The sequence below is a fragment of the Equus asinus genome, chromosome 5 (genome assembly GCF_041296235.1).
Source record: "Equus asinus isolate D_3611 breed Donkey chromosome 5, EquAss-T2T_v2, whole genome shotgun sequence".
Lineage (NCBI taxonomy): Eukaryota > Metazoa > Chordata > Mammalia > Perissodactyla > Equidae > Equus > Equus asinus.
The window spans coordinates 5511047-5527309 of record NC_091794.1 but is presented as its reverse complement, the minus strand read 5'-3'; the positions used below and the strand labels follow the sequence as shown (position 1 = coordinate 5527309).

Here is a 16263-nt window from a genome sequence, read left to right as displayed (position 1 = left end):
GCAGTAGTCCACCTTCCTATTTCTTGGGTCAGTTCGACTAAAGAGTTAGCAACACACCTTGATCCTGGTGACTGATACCTAGGCAGCTCTGGATGCTAGATGCTAACCACATGCCCTTTAGCCAGTCTCTCGGGATGTGTAGAAAAACCGAATTCCAGCCTTTTGCCCCACAAAGCTTGGAGGGGTGGGGAGACCTGGAAGTCTTGACTATGTGTGTGCTTTCTGCTTTGATCGGCTTTTCCAAGTCTTGTGCGTACTAAACTTGAGGAGAATCCCTTGAAGTATAATGCTTTTTAATAAAAATTTCACGCCATGCAAGTTAGCTGCCTCTTGGCCCAAGAGATTCTAACTTGTTTTGCTCTCTTCTCCTGAAGAAAAGAGCCAGTGTGTATTTTGTCTGTACTTGTGACACTGATCTTCATGCCACACCATGGGCCTTTGAAAGTATACCTTCAAATTTTAACAGCTGTGTAAAACTTTTCCAGGGGCAGCCAGCTATTTCCATGAAAGGCATCAGCTGCCTGGTGCACACTCCCTTGTAAGCATGCTTCACATGATCACGGTTAAGCCACAGTGCAAATCCCCACTCATGCAGCTGCTAACCGAATTCTTCTCTATTGTAGTTCTCAGTGAAAGGACGCCGGAAGCATCGCAAACTAGTCTAATACCTAGGTTTGAATTGCCACTGAGCACTCTAGGTAAAATTTATTAACCACTGCAGGTTCTTGTTACCTCGGAAATTTTATACATGCTTGGAAGGACTTCTTAGGCTCATTCATTCAAATTCATCTCCTCGCAGGAAAGGAGGGACCATGTTTTATAGAACAATGACCTCCCCAACTGCAAGCCCTCAAATGTTATAAAAATCTTTATTTTATAATTTAGGATCCTAAAGAATCACTCTCTATGACAAATCTTTCGGTTGTTTTTCTTTTTGGTGGTCATGATTTGATTCTTTTTAATTCAAAGTCACTGTGTCACTGAATAAATTATCTTCTATATTTTTCCTAAGTATCTTTTTACTCAATTGTTTCTCTTGACAGAGAAGATAAATTTATGATATCTCTGCAGACTGCTTCTTAGAATTCTTAGAATTTCTTTAAGTACAATATCAAAAAAGTTGTTGAGAGGGAGCTTTCATATAAATCCACATAGTTACCACAATTCTATTTTTAAAACCTCTTAGATGGACATTTTCCAGTCCAGGTGTGTCTGATGCTTGGTTTGAGTTTAAATGAAATATTTCTAAGAGCATACACACACATAGCTGAAGAAGTTAGGAAACTAATAAGGATGAGAAGAAGAGCCCACATTCCTCAAATTTAGGGGCTTGATTTTAAAAAATAGAAACCAAAGCTTTATTGTATTATCCAGTATTAAAACACAGGAGTAAGAAATACTACTAAGGTCCCTACTTGACATGAGTCACTTGCTGTTTCGTGTTTGTTTTTTGTTTTTGCAAGCTTGAGATTTTTAAAATCTTTTCTCTATTACTTATACCTCAAATCATAACATTTCTTGTGTGTTTCATTACAGCTCCGAAAAGCATTCCAGAACTTCCTCAGGCAAAAACATCCTTCCCTTTTGAGAAAGCTGGGGGCACCTTGGGTAATAACAGCACCTTAAATCTGGTGTGAAGATGTGGGTGGTGATTGCTCAATTCTGTGGGACACACCACTGGGTCCTATCTCTGCAGACCTCAATGAACTGATGAATTCAGTTAACTCGGCCAAACAAACAAGTGGTCGATCTGGTTAAAAAAAAAACAAAAAAAAAAAGGAGCCAGCCTGTGGCATAGTGGTTGAGTTCCTGCACTCCACTTTGGCAGCCTGGGGTTTGTGGATTCAGATCCCAGGCTCAGACCTTTGAACCACTCGTCAAGCCATGCTGTGGTATTGTCCCACATACAAAATAGAGGAAGACTGGCACAAATATTAGCTCAGGGCCAATCTTCCTCACCAATAAAACAATTAAGAAAAAAACTCACCTATTTGTCTGAATGGGTTTTCTGCAAATTTAGTGACAATCATCAGTCTGTTAATTCTATACAGCCCATTTAGTTAGCTTTCTGACCTCAATGTTGAGAGTATGATACCACACTCTGGTCTCTCTCTAGTCACTGATCAAATGCTGTCAGGAGCGGATGCATATTGATTTCTCCCTGATACGTGATGACTTTTTATTGGATCAGTATGTGCGTTTTATTGCAGGCTTCTGGTAGCCACTTAACCATGCCAGCAACCTATTTCTGTCTCTTCATCTTCCCAAAAACATCTTCAGCAAATTCCTTTTCTTTTTGCTGTAGCTTCAAGTGAAAAGCCATGGATTGTACCTACAACTAAAACATCTGAAGATTCCAAAGTTCTACCACCTCGAACTGGTAATTGCTTTCTTTTTAAAAAATAGATTGGAACAACAGTATTGAATAACTTGTTTTTATTTTTATAGACTCCTTAGTTGAATATCAATATACTTTGTAGTAAATGGTAAAGCTATAATCCATTCTGGATACTTACATCAATCTCATTTTTTTCTCAACACAAAAGCAAAATGGTTTTGCATTTGTTTTAAAGATCTGTGTTTCAATGTCTGGATATATAATCAGAAATCTGGCTAGAAGATGGACCATGAATTGGCTCATTGATTTTCTAGAGATCTCTTTACTGACATGAGAACAGTAACAAAAGTAAGATGCATCATGTCACGGTCTGATGTGACAGTGTGAATTTAACGTTTCCCTTGCAGGAAGATATTTGCTTCTTTTTCAGCAAAATAGTCAACAAACATTTGAGAGCTTACTATGTGCCAGATATTTTCCTAAGTCCTACACTCTGTAAACACATTGTGACACAGAGCAAAGACCTCCAGTCCTGGCATTAGTAATGGACTTCAGTTCCAGTTCTGGCTTCCCCACTAACCATATAACCATCTCCCCTTTTCTGGGTCGTCATTTGCTCTTTTGTAAACTGTGGCGACTGCCTTTTTCCCCCTGAGAATTCTTGTGTTCCACCACTACAACTCATAGAAGGAGATCACTTTCTTTTTGAAAAATAGATTTTTCTCAGTTAGAAAGTTTTCTCCTATACATCTTTTCTTTGATGTCTAGCAGTCAACTAAAGAGAACATTCAGCAAATGAGAATTACAAGGAAATCTCAGAAAACACTATGATTACTTCCATGAATTTTGTTTTACTTGTTTTTTAATTTTTGTGAACTTGGTAGTTGTAATTGTTTTGCAGACAGACAATATAGTATAATAATATAGTATGTACCATAATATATTATATGCTATACAATCTATCTATATATACTGTACTATAGTATATATAGTACATACTATAGTATTACATATCATAGTTAGAAGTTCATGTAATGAAGTTAAGTACACCAACATTTTGTGGTATTCTCCAGAAGAGTCCAGCAGAGGACTGGTGTGAGAAAGGATGAGATTGAGCCTTCAGATGCGTAGATCTTAGTCAAATTATCCTTTCTCCGGTAGGTGTAATGGGCTCAGATCTCAGCAAAAGAGAAGACGGCATCAAATGAAACAAGTGTGTCTGTTATAGACTCCCCCAGTTTTCTCAAGTGGGAAAACCCTTGAAAGTTGGCTACGGTTCTCAGCCAATCCAGAGAAGCCTCAAATTGGGTTTTTGGTTCCGCTAGTCATTGACCCTAAGACTCTGGTGCAATTACTTAATGTGGGAGCAAAGATACCTTTAGAAATCCAGGCCACCTGAGTCTAAAATCTGGGTTTGGGGTGGAGTTTCATACTAAGTGTCTAGTTCCATTAGCTGTCACGCAGGCACAGCTGAGCTGTGACTGTGGAACAACAACTAGTCCACCGGTGTGTGTGACGGTTTAAGGCTGCACTACAGCAGAGCTGGCCTGACGGCCACATCCTTCACAAGCATCACGTCTCCCAGCCCAAACACTTTGGGAGCCCACTGGACTGGAAGAACTCTTAGGTCCCTTTCATCTCTCAGCTTTTGGGTTATAACATAGGGGACATAGGGTCCCCCTCGGTTTCCCTTCAGCACCCTCTAGTTTTTCTGACTCTATGATTATTCAAGAGCAAACTGACCAAACTCTCAAGGAGACCATTTATGAAATTTTAACACCTAGGACATGAATTATATATAAAGCCTGAATTGAAGCAAACATTGGGGATTGGGAAGAATATGCTGGAAGGTGAAGGTTGCAGAGTTACAAAGAGACCAAGACAGATAAGTTTGTAAATCCCAATAAAAGAAAGGTTCCTCCATGGGCCAGGCCCCATGGCTCAGTGGTTAAAATTCCACACACTCCGCTTCAGGAGCCTGGGTTCAGGGGTTCAAATCCAGGGCGTGGACCTACTTCACTCACCAGCCATGCTGTGGAGGTGTCTCACATACAAAAAAAAAAAATAGAGAAGAATTGGCACAGATGTTAGCTCAGGGCTAATCTTCCTCAAACAAAAAAAGAGAAGAATTGGCAGTGGATGTTAGCTCATAGTTAACCTTCCTCAGCAAAAAACAGAAAGAAAGAAAGAAAGGAAGGAAGGAAGGCAGAAAGAAAGGAAGAAAGGAAGAAGGAAAGAAGGAAGGAAGAAAGTTAGGAAGGAAGTTAGGAAGTTGGAAGGAAGGAAGGAAGGAAGGAAGGATGGAAAAGAAAGGTTCTCCTTGCCTTTAATTCCAGAAAAGGAGTATTCTAGTCTTGCCCTGACGGATTATGGACAGTGGCTAATGCAGCAGGAAGCAGTTTCATTTTGCAGCTGCCTCACTCCTGCCAGGGCAACCTTAGGATGCCAGAGACTTCCAAAAACCTGTCACCTGCCAACTCTCTTTGCGTGATGTGCTAGGGCTTGACATAGGCTGTCCCAGTTCAGTAGGTGATGACTACAGGCATGAGCATTAGCCCCAGAGACTTCCTCGCCTGCCCTTAGAGCATTGCATTTTCCTCTCTGCTATTTAGTATAATCCTTGGACCAGCAGCATTGGCATCACGGGGGACCTTGTTAAAAAGGCAGAATCTTGGGCTTTACTCCAGATCTTTGGAATCAGGATCTGCCATTTAACAAGATCTCCAGGTGATGTATATGAACATTAAGGTTCAGGAAGCACAACCTGATGGCCGTAGTCTTTAATCTTTCACATGGTGCAGATAAGAATCAGCAATTGATTACAGGACAGTTAGAGGACAGGAGGCCTCAAATCAATCAATGGTTTCTCAAAGTGGATGATTAAGTATCTCTTGTTTCTGCTGAGCAAAATGCTTCCATCTAATTCTTGCGTAAGTGTCTTGTGTCATCTTCCTGATGTGTTAAATTTCAAGTTGAAATTTGCCATATGCATTATTTGTGATTTAAAGAGTTGATAAGTTCATGCCATTCTTTCATTCATTTCGGCCTTTCTTGTTTCTTATAATTGAGTTTGTGTGATTACAGATGTGCTGAGTTTCTCTCAATTTCTTATTTAGTTTTGATGCATATGATTATTTATTTTGTTTTCCAATTACTCACATGGCTTCCTAATGCAATAGTCTTGAGAATTAAGAAGAGAGAGGTAGAGATAATACTTGAATACTGGTTCATAAAACCATTAGTCCTGTTTTTAGTTGTTAAATCCTTTGAAGAAATGACATATTTTAGCTGGTATTAATGACATTATTATAGCAAAATGAACACATTTTGTTTCCTGTGTTGGGATACAATGTGTCTATATTTACTATGTCAATTTCCTTCAGCCAAAGACCACCAGGAAGACACCTGTGTTTAAACAAAGTTAAGTTTATTTACTCATTGCAACAATGGAGAATGCAGACCATGAGGAACTGGGGGATCTCTTAGTAAGAGGGTTTTGGAAAGGATTTGTTATAGGATTTGGTCTTATATTAGGTGATTCTGGGGCAAGTCCAAAGAAGGGAAGCTTTGCTCTGGATTGGTTGCTGTCAGAAAGTGGAGTGATTCTGTGAGTGAATATCTTCATAATTCTTAACTGGAAGGCAAGAAGAATATAGTGAAGCTAAAGCTGTGATTGGTAAAGAAGCAGCAATTACTCATATTAGCCAGACTGTGAGGATGGTAATTTTGGTGTTCGTGCATTTGTGTGTTCTGCACAATTACAGAGTGGTCTTGTTTTTGTCTTGATCCATCTTGGTCACTAAGTGGTCTTGTCTGATATTGGTGTTCTTTCAAACTGTGGACTTTCAGCAGGACAACACCACAGCCCAGCTGTGGGAGCCCGGCCAGCTCCTGGATGCCAGGGGCTGCTTTTCTCGTTATTGACCATTAAATATGATTTATCCATACCTTTTGTAAAATTCATTTTGCTTTGGCATTTACTGGATTTGTTTCCACAGTTACTTCATATTCTGTATCAGATCATCAGGATGCATGCTCTCAAAAGGATTTGTGTATTACTTTTGGATATAAAAAGCTATGTGGAAATTCTAATTTGCATGCTGAATATTGAAATCCCTGGGTCATTCCAATAGTTTATGACGAATGGGACAGGGTATTTGGAATGTGGAATATTCCAGGAAATCTGAGAAGTGTAGTCATCAAACATTCCTCCCCAGTGTCAGCCTATTTGCCCTAATCTTTCATTGTTTGGAATTGTATTTTGTCTTAAGCCTTCTCTAAAGTGCGTTTAAGTAGGATTGATTGATTTTGATTCCCTTGGCAAATCCAATTTTCCTTAAAGTATAGAAAGGAAATTATAAAAATCTGCTCTATAGTTACATGCCAGAAGGTAAACCTATTTACAAATTCTGTATTAAAAGAAAGTTGGCAACATTTTAGAAATACTTAGGTACTTGTGACAATCATTCAGAAAAGTCAATCTTTCTGATGATGCAATAGAATTAGTCTTGTGTTCTATTGGAAGGGGCCAGTTGACTATGATTTCTGTGTTATTACAGAGTGAGTTCTAGCAGAGTTCTCAGTACCTTCCACACCCCCCACCAATGCATTGTGCATTTGCATGTATGTGCACATACTTGTTGGATTACTTCTTCACTGGAATAATATAATTTTGCATTTGCATAGTATTTTCTATTAAGAGATTCAAAGGTTGAATATATACCATCATATTGATCCTCCAGAAGTCCCTGGAAGCAAAGAGAGTTATGATTTTATTTATCTTGAGGAGATATGTGAGAGACTTGCCTCTGAATGGATGAAGGAGCAAAAACTAGATCCTCGTTCCTTACCTAATCTTCTGCCCAATAAACCACTCCAAGTTAAAAGTGGGGCAATGTCATATAGCTTGCTTTGAAATTTTCCCAGAGCAGCTTTGCAGCAGAGTAAATTACATGTTCTTGTTAGGGCCTGGTGCCTTCTAGATTTTTAAGAAACATCAAGTGGTCTGTGAAAATGGCTGCCCACTCCTTGAAGTGTGTTCTCATGGTGAATGTAATCACTAATCTGTGAGCTAGGGGGTGAGACAGAGCTGGGTTCATAACCGGCTCAACTGTTTACCAGTTATGTGCTGGTAGACAAGTGATTTAACCACTTAGAGTCTCAGTCCCACATCTATAAAATTCAAATAATATATAAATTTTGTCATTAGGTTTTATGTCTTAGAAATAATGCATAAGTCACTTAATCTACTTGACAGCCCATAAGGGGTGCCCTGTTGCCATTTCCTTATTACAACGGACTCATGTTGAATGCATCCTCTTCCCACCACCCTACCTATCCCAAACTTCCAGAATTGCTGCAGACACTCAATCCTGACAATAACAGCAACAATAAATTATTTAACTAATAAAAAGAAAGAAAAGAAGGAAGAGAGAACATAAAAATACTCTAAGCTCGTATATATGTGAGCATATCAATTGATTCTTGGGTCTCCATCTCACTTGCATAAAAATGTTTAAGGAGAATGGAAAAGATAAGTGCCTTGTTACTCAAAGAGGCCCTGTAGCCCCGTGGGAAGGGCCTGATGTCCTGTTAACCCCATGGCGGGGATGGTAAATGGTAAATCGTGTCACACGGTCACACTGTTCAGTTAGAGCAGCAGCATGAATCATTCTGTAAACCGGGCTCTGAGGCCCTGCGTAGTCTCGGGGAGTAAAACAATGGTGTGCCCAACTCCCTGTGTTTTCCATGGGCATCAGAGGTGGGAGAAGCAGCGTAAATGCTGTGTGTTCATCATCCTGCAGATGAGGCATGTGCATGATTTCTAAAGCCCTTCTATGGCTGGAGCAGGAGGATGGAAGTCCACTTTTTGTTTCCGGCTTTATAATGCCGTCAGTGTTAGGCCTCCTTAATTCACTTGATCATCCTCTTAAAAGTCCATCATTTAGTACCAGGAGGGATTCACATCTCAAATCAAATACGGAAAATGGTTTCTTCATATAACCCGGGATGATTCCGTGTGTTTGTTTCTGTCTTTAGAAAACCCTCCTGCCTCTTCCTCCCCAGCACGTCCAGACAAACTGAGCTTCCCTCCAAATGTTCTGTGACTTGTTACTAAGTCTTCTTCTGGCGTAATTGTTTCCCCTTGAGCAGTAAAGTTAGCGTTAGAGACTTCCCCTGATGCAGAGTCAACTGAGGGTGGTCGGCCTCAGTCTCTTCGTGAGAATCCGCTTTGAGAACTGCCTTTAGGAGTTCATCATTCATTATCTTCAGTGTTTAATTCTTTCAGTACTTTGTAGAATTTCAGTGAACTGCAGTGTGTTTTAAGCTCTATAAATTATTTAAAGAGCTGAAAGCTGCAGAGATCGGCGTGCGCGAGGAGAGGTACACGGACTGGTTAGGAAGTTTTGACGACAGGTGCTTTGCTCAGAGTGGTTGAAAAGAGGTTGACCTCTACCTTTAGACCTTCTTGCCTGCCTGTGAGGTTCTGATTAGCATAGATCTGGCCCACCCACCTGGATTAAGCCCCAGAGAGGACAGAGAGCAGGAACAAGTGGTGGTGTTGATGCTTCGAGAGCAGGAAAATAGAATTCAGCATAGCAGATGGTTTACAGATTTACTGTGGCCTCTTAGAGATTTATAGCCTCAGCCTTTAGTTTTGCTTCATGAGCATTTTCTTGCCGGCAATATTTTTACAGATCTCAAGGCCAACCAGAAAGGTATTTTATTTTTCCATGGACTGAAGAAAGCGTTATTTATTTATGTAAATGGTACTGAGAACTCTGTGTGTGGTGTTTATAAATGTTTTTCTCGTCCAGCTACTTATTGAAAGTCCTGTTGCATTTTCCCGTTGCTTCTTCATATATGTTTCTAGGCTTCTCTTTCCACGGCAGGGTGTGACACATGGCAGGTGACAGTGTAGTAGAGGAAAAGATTTGTATGCACGTGTAGGTGTATCATAAAATAACTAAAGGATCTGTTTGTTTATTCTCGTTTGTCCTTACTAAGAGCATAAACCACCCAAATGTCAAACTCATCGTTGTTTGTTCCTTGTAAAGCACGTCTTGTACGTTGGTTCTGCAGAGTCTCCAGCAAGTACCGGGCTCCGGGGTAGAGAAACTTTGGAGTGTGTAATGAGCATGACAGACACAATTTCTGTCCTAATGAGGGCTTTTGTCTAAGAATCTATGTTTAAAAAGGAAAGTCTTTCACGTAGTTATTAATATTCATGGATTTGAATAAAATAACATGAAAAATTCTCCATCATTGGAAATGCCTTAGCGTGTGCCATCAAATGTTTCCAGAGCATTTTTATTATGGAATTTGCATCTAATCAGTTTTTAAAAAGTAAAAATAAAATGTACAACCAACAAAACATAATTTAACAATGTGATTGTAGGAAGTTATGAGCAAATGGTAGTGCCGCTTATTTCCTATTACTAATATTTTTCTCTGAAAAATATCAAAGTAAAATTTAGTTATCATGATTATAAGTCATTAGTGATTTTTTGAAAGAAACTAGTATTGCTTTTCATAACCTTTGACTTGAACTTCCTATTTTACTCATTGTATCAGATTTCTCCTACAACTTTGGGTCCCATTTATGTTCTGTGAAGGCAAGATTAGAGATGGTGCTTAATGTCGGAGAGCTGGAGCACTTCATCCACTCAAGTGAGCATAGGTGACAGGAGATGTTTGCCTGTAAACAACGTTGCATGGTAGCATGTGGAGTGTCTGAAAAATAGAAGGGTTCAGCCCTAACCCTTAGCTATGTATCGATTGTATGGCTGGGGTAGACCCTCAAAAACCAAGGATGCCTCACCATTTCATGCATGTGCTCTGGTATAGACGTGCGTAAACAAGATTTTGTAAAGAAATCAAGAGCTGTTGATTTTTAGAGAGCTCCATTTTTTACACTGTCCTCTCCCCTGACGTATGTTGCTTCAGAGTCAAAAACTCTTGTATAAGCCATGAATGAAATAGGGGTGGTGTGCTTCCTGAAGCTCCCCAAACAACATATGTCTGCCATCCAGTGGTGTTTGTGTGTTTTCAGCACTCTTGTTCTTCATTACTCAACTCTCAGAAACAGAAATATCAGGGACCAAGTCTGTTGGCAAAGGTTTTATTTTGATCTTAAGTATATTTGAGAAAATATTTGGAAGTTAGAGGTCCCTGACAATGTGGAACTTCCAGACATAAGCCGCAATTGCCAGAAGATGAGGTAAGGACGGCTTCTTTCCCCAGAAGAGTGCCTTCTTGGACAAACTTGAGGGAAGATGGCATCCCAGCTTGGAAACTCCAGAATGGAAGGGAATTGTAAATATGGAAAAGAAGTAGAAAGAGAGTGAGTAAATATCATCTCTTAGGACAAAAAGTACTGAATATAAGAAAGTTGGTCCAATGTCGCTGAATGGAAGGAAAATGTGGGAGTTAGGATGACATAAAGACAGTCGTGGCATTTTTCAAAAGGAACAACATAAATAAGTCAAACTATTAATTCACAATTTCTTACCTAGTATGAGAGGGTCAAATACAAGTTGGTCAAGTTTTCCTAATTTATTTAGTAGTAGGTAGAGCTGACTTTGCTGGAGCCATGACATGAAACTGGCTTAAAGCCAGCCTGAGATCAACAACTGCCAGCATTTTTGTCCCTTAAAAGATTAGTCATTTATCTCACCCTTTAAAATTGTAGCCGGGCTAAAGAAAAGTTTACATTACGAAGTAATGGATTTACTCTCAGAATGTTTGCATATTTCAACTCTTAGTATTCTTTCTGTTTTTGAAGATTTTGCAAAGCAATAGATCCACCTTCACAAACTGAAATGTATTTCCTGCCTCTTCAGTATGTGGTACAATGTAAACTGCCTTCTCTGTCTGCCAGAGTGTGTCACAGGCCTGATGTTGTCTTTCTTACAGCTTCAACTAGCAATGGTTCGAAATCATTACATTGTCACTGAATTACAAGTAACCCTGATGAGTAAATTTCCCTGTAAGCTCCCGCCTTTTTAGTTTATTTGAAGGAGCAAGCAAAGTAACATCTACCTCATAACCGTTCATGCTTTCTCTACACCTCTCGTTACCAGTGACAGCTGTTCGTGCAGAAAAGAGAGCATTTTTATTTTGATGCTGTTTTTGCTTGCAGATTCAACTCATGTGAACATGAAAATTATCTCTGTATTAAAACTAATCTTTATTTTTAAGGGCCACCCTGCCTTCGTTATTTCATGTAGAGTATGAAAGTTATCTTTAAATCCACTTAGATTATAGGAGGGCTCATGGCTCCCCGGGGGAGCAGGAAGGAAAGCTGCCTCTAGGAAACATGGCGGGAGGGTTCGTGCAAGAGGAGAGGATGGGTCTTAACTCTGCCGTTCCTGGTCCTGCTGATGGAATGGAAAATATGACAATCCCAGTGTGTGACCACTGGCAAATGTCTTCACCGCTGAGAATTGCAACTTCATTATGTAGAGGATGGAGATAATACCCCATTATCTGTAAAATGGGGATAATGTCAACTTCACCTATTTCTCAGGGACTTAAGAGGATTAAATAAACTGATATATGAGAAAATCTTGTGCAAACTGTAAAGTGCTGTCCAAACCTAAGGTATCATGACAGTAACTTTTACTAAGTAGAAAGACTAAATGGCAGACTTTGTGCAAATAGCCTCCATGTGGCTGCTGTTTCCTTCGCTGGAAATCTCTCCCCAATTTGCCATCTGACTTCACTTATGTTTACACTCTGAAGCTCTTTGATTTAGAGTTGGCACCACTTCCTATGCTCGCACCACCCTGGAGGCCAGTGTTGGGGCTCGTTGTGTGAAGGCCCTCAGTTCCGGGCAGGAAGGACTGGAGGCAAGTCTTAGTGATTGCTTACACTCTAGTGACAAGCCCCACAGCCCACAGCCAGAACTCCCTAGCAACCACACAGCTGTCCTTCTGCAGCCAGTATTAGAATATGTCGTGAAATCTTTTAAAATTATCAAAATTAACATCTTTTCTTTTGTTTTATCTTTTCTTTTAAAAGCAACTTATGATGTTTTCTCAAGCCCTGCAACATCAGATGCGCCTGAACTGTCAGAGCCCCACACAGGTATACCCGGCCTCTCAATTATTTCTTTGGATGCCAAGTGTTCTAACAACACTGCCGAGTTCTCCCTGCAATTTTTGCAGAGTGAACAAGCGCACTCTCTAGACCTGTGCAGGGGAGAAATGGCAGCCTGCATCAGGGAAATGAATGCGACCCACTCCTCCTACTGAGCCATTATTTCTTTACCTCCATCAGTACATAAGCTCGGCCACGTATGGGACATGCACACCGAGTTGGTCACCGAAGCAAAGTCATGGAATGGCCTATTGCTTTACTGTTCGGAATCATTCTAAAAAGATTTTAGATTGCTAGAGAACTTTCTCTAGAGCAGTGCTTCTCAGATGGGGGTGATTTTGCTCTCTTCTCCCCACAGAGGCCTTTGGCAACGGCTAGAAACATTTTTGGTTGTCACAACTGGGTAAGGTGCCACTGACATCTAGTGGGTAAGGCCAGGGATGCTGCTAAACCCCCACCGTGTACAGGACATCCCCCATAACAAAGAATGATCCAGCCCTGAATGGCAATAGTGCTGAGGTGAGAAATCCTGCTCTAGGGCTCACATCATTCGTTGGTCTATAGAAGCTCAGTTGGAACTAATCTTTGACGTCACTTACTGGTCCACCTACAGTGAGTTTAACTCAGTTCAACAGTTCCTTTTAGCAAGTGCTTATTAAGCACCTGCTAAACTAGGTACTGTGGGAGGTTCAAGGTGAATAAGACAGGCCTCTGCCAGACACAGATAGTTGTCTGATATTTTGTGTATGTGTTACCTTATCCCAGCATTATTGTGCCGTGGTAAATAGAGGCAAAGAATTTTAAACAGCAGCAGAAAATAAGAAAAAAATGAAATAGAACACCGAGTGGATTCAATTTCACAGTTAAGAAACAGAAGGAAGAAACCAGAGAAACCAGTTGAAAACAAGTTGAATATACGAAGCACTGTTTTATCGTGATTTCTAATGTTTAAAGTATGTTTGTTTTTAGAAGTGGGCTCATCTTCATCTCCTAATGAATCACTACTTTAAAAATATTGGTCAGCAATCTCTCAAGTGTTCTTGGTATTTTTCTCCATATGAGGCTTAATTTATTACTCTTGAATTTGTATTTTATTCCTGGGGCCTTTTCCTGCTTTTATAAATGTTGACGTTTATTCCAACAGCAACAAGTGATCCATTTCTGGATTCTGTCCCACCTAAAACTTCTAGAACTCTTGAACAGCCAAGGGCAACACTCGGTAATGTTTTTAACAGAAAAATCATACTTTGTTTTCCATCAAAAGAAAATCCATGTGAATGCCTTTCTTCCAAATGACCATTTCATTCCATCACATCTAATCATTTCTTTCTTTCCCATTTCTGAATATATATTTATATTTTTTTTCCTGAATGCAGGCATCTTATGTTCCATTTTGGGCTCACGCTCTCTCTCTCTTTTTGTTTTTAACTGTAATAGTTGATATTTTCTCCATCCTTAAAGGAATGACAAGCTTTGAAAGCTGCATGGACATCTCCATCATCCATCCCATCCCATCTCCTGTGTGTGTGGCCTGTGTCATCTCCCTTCCATGCATTGAGTCTGCCTGGAGTGAGCTACTGAATAATTATCACTCCAATCTTTTCCCCACTTTAAATCATCATTTCACCCACCAGCTTTCAAGACTACATGCATTTTTCATCCTTAATCATGTATTTGCAGCATGTGCTTTGCAACACCATCTACAAGCATGTTAAAACTCTTAAAATACCTCATTTTAACTGGAATTACTTGGTGGGATGGGATGTTTGTGTTTTCAGCTCCCAGTGAAACACCATTTGTTCCGCAAAAACTGGAAATCTTTACCAGTCCTGAAATGCAACCTACAACACCTGGTAATAATGACATTTGTAAAGTTGTGTGCTTTGTACGAACAGATAAAGCGACAAAGAAGAATCAGTCCTGTTGGCTTTTGGGGAATATTTTCAGTAGTAAACATTTCTGTTCCTTCTCTGCCATGAAATTCTTCAAAGAACTAGCTTAATGATCACATTTAGCCTTGTGATAATCCTCAAAGAATTTCCATAGTCTTGATGTCATTATATTTTGAAGAATTATTTCCTTTCTATACTACTTTCCAATTTGCCAACCAGAAAAGAATAGCAGAATTATAGATGATAATTATGTTAAAATATATTCCCTTCTATTTAGCACGTTTAGATATCAGTTGGTCAGAGTATTTTTCTCAAAGTAGTCTAAGTATAAAGAGCACCACATGGGCTCTGCGATCTGGATGTGATGAAGAAAGATGGTAAAAGAGAGGGAACACAACCTGCATTTTATAATAGAAAGTTTCTGGAATAATAAAGTTCATTAACTCCTGGTAAGGTTAGCAATGTGCCAAGAATTAAAGTTCTGAACTTTCCATTCTTTAAAGCCCAAGTGTTTTGTTTGTGCTTCTGCCCCGCTGTTTGGTAAATCGTCTTTTGAGTTCTTAACTGCCTTGTGTTCTTAAATCCCTCAAGAGGCTCGCTTTCCAGTACATTTAACTGAACAACATGCCTTCAATTTTCATATAGAAATTTCATCCCTTTTGGCCCAATCAACACGTATTTATCACGCACCTACCGTATATAAAGCATGATGCCCCACGTTGTGGGGATACAAAGAAACAAACAGCAGCTTTGGTACTCAAGAAGTTTACAAGTTTACTGTTACAACCTGATCGACCCCTGAGAAATGCCATTTATCAAAGCTGTATTTAATCTTCTTTCAGCTCCCCTGCAAACTACGTCCATCCCTTCTACACCTAAACGCCGCCTCAGGCCCAAAACACCAAGAACCAAACCTGGTAAATAACTGTCTCTGGATCCTTTCAGGATATTTTTTTCCTAATAGATAACCTTCATCTCCTTATCATAAAAAGAAGTGATGTGGTTCTTTAGGGTAAAGTTTCCTTACAAAATTTGAAATTAACCGAAGATGAATAATTAATGCAAAATGACAAGAATTAAACATTTTTAATAAGACTTGATCGAAAATTATGTAAGTGATGTTCTTACATGCACATTTTGGTATAAACATAGAAACCAGTCCTACTGTCACGGTGCACAGAGCAAGCTGAGCAGTGTGATTCATTTTCTTGGTATGCATCTATGTTTAAGTGTTTATGAAGCAGACAGTTCTTGTTTTGGGTGCCTGCTGTGTTTCCAGTTTTGCACAAGGGCAATGGCTGAGATGGACAGGAGATGACTCCGGCTTTCCGACTGCTTATAATCTTAAACAGATAATACATCATGAACAATGAGAGAGCAGCATAAGATGGTATAATCTGCTTGTGAGACTAAAATACTTGTGTAGAAGCTCAGAAACGACAGTGAGTTGAGAATGCAAGTCTCATAATTTGTGCAGGGTTTAGACCGCGGAAAAGGAGAGGGGAATGACATGAATTGCAATACAGCTCCGGTGGTGGAGGTAGCTTATCCACCTGGAGGTGATGCTCTCCATTGTCAATAACATACTCAGAATCACTCTCAACGAACAAGTTTTGCTTATTTCATTGTAGCATAAATTCAATTTTTATAGCCTATACTATTATAACTGAGTTTAAAAGTTCTTTCCCAAAACTTTCACTCACTGCACACTTTGTAAACACTGACAACTAAATATGGCAGAATTTTAAAAGGGTCATTCAGTTGCTCTTTGAAGGATATCTTTTGTTGTCTCTAGGAAATCTTAATATTTTTTTTCCTTTCCATCACCAGAAAGAACCACAAGTCCTGGAACAATTGCATCTAAAGTTTCTAAAAGTTTTGAACCTACACGGACAGCGCTGGGTAATGATATGTCCTTAGTAGATGTGTTAC

General features: G+C 39.6%; 1 protein-coding gene and 1 long non-coding RNA gene across 47 annotated transcripts in view; one reads left to right on the top strand and one right to left on the bottom strand.

The window, feature by feature from the left end:
* The window catches only part of ABI3BP (ABI family member 3 binding protein), a 238437-nt gene that overhangs the window by 118945 nt on the left and 103229 nt on the right, over nucleotides 1–16263 (top strand). For 23 of the 46 annotated variants that reach the window (XM_070508642.1, XM_070508640.1, XM_070508628.1 and 20 more), the window contains exons 12-19: nucleotides 624–698; nucleotides 1537–1608; nucleotides 2306–2380; nucleotides 12362–12427; nucleotides 13584–13658; nucleotides 14218–14292; nucleotides 15174–15248; nucleotides 16162–16233. In XM_070508642.1, the coding sequence (XP_070364743.1) occupies nucleotides 624–698; nucleotides 1537–1608; nucleotides 2306–2380; nucleotides 12362–12427; nucleotides 13584–13658; nucleotides 14218–14292; nucleotides 15174–15248; nucleotides 16162–16233 (585 nt within the window). The remainder of the gene's footprint in view (nucleotides 1–623; nucleotides 699–1536; nucleotides 1609–2305; nucleotides 2381–12361; nucleotides 12428–13583; nucleotides 13659–14217; nucleotides 14293–15173; nucleotides 15249–16161; nucleotides 16234–16263) is intronic. The other 23 variants (XM_070508663.1, XM_070508662.1, XM_070508659.1 and 20 more) reach the window with 7 other exon arrangements.
* The window catches only part of LOC139045216 (uncharacterized), a 92378-nt gene continuing 86565 nt past the window's right edge, over nucleotides 10451–16263 (bottom strand). Inside the window, exon 3 of the long non-coding RNA XR_011503134.1 lies at nucleotides 10451–10634. This is a non-coding gene — a long non-coding RNA (uncharacterized lncRNA). The remainder of the gene's footprint in view (nucleotides 10635–16263) is intronic.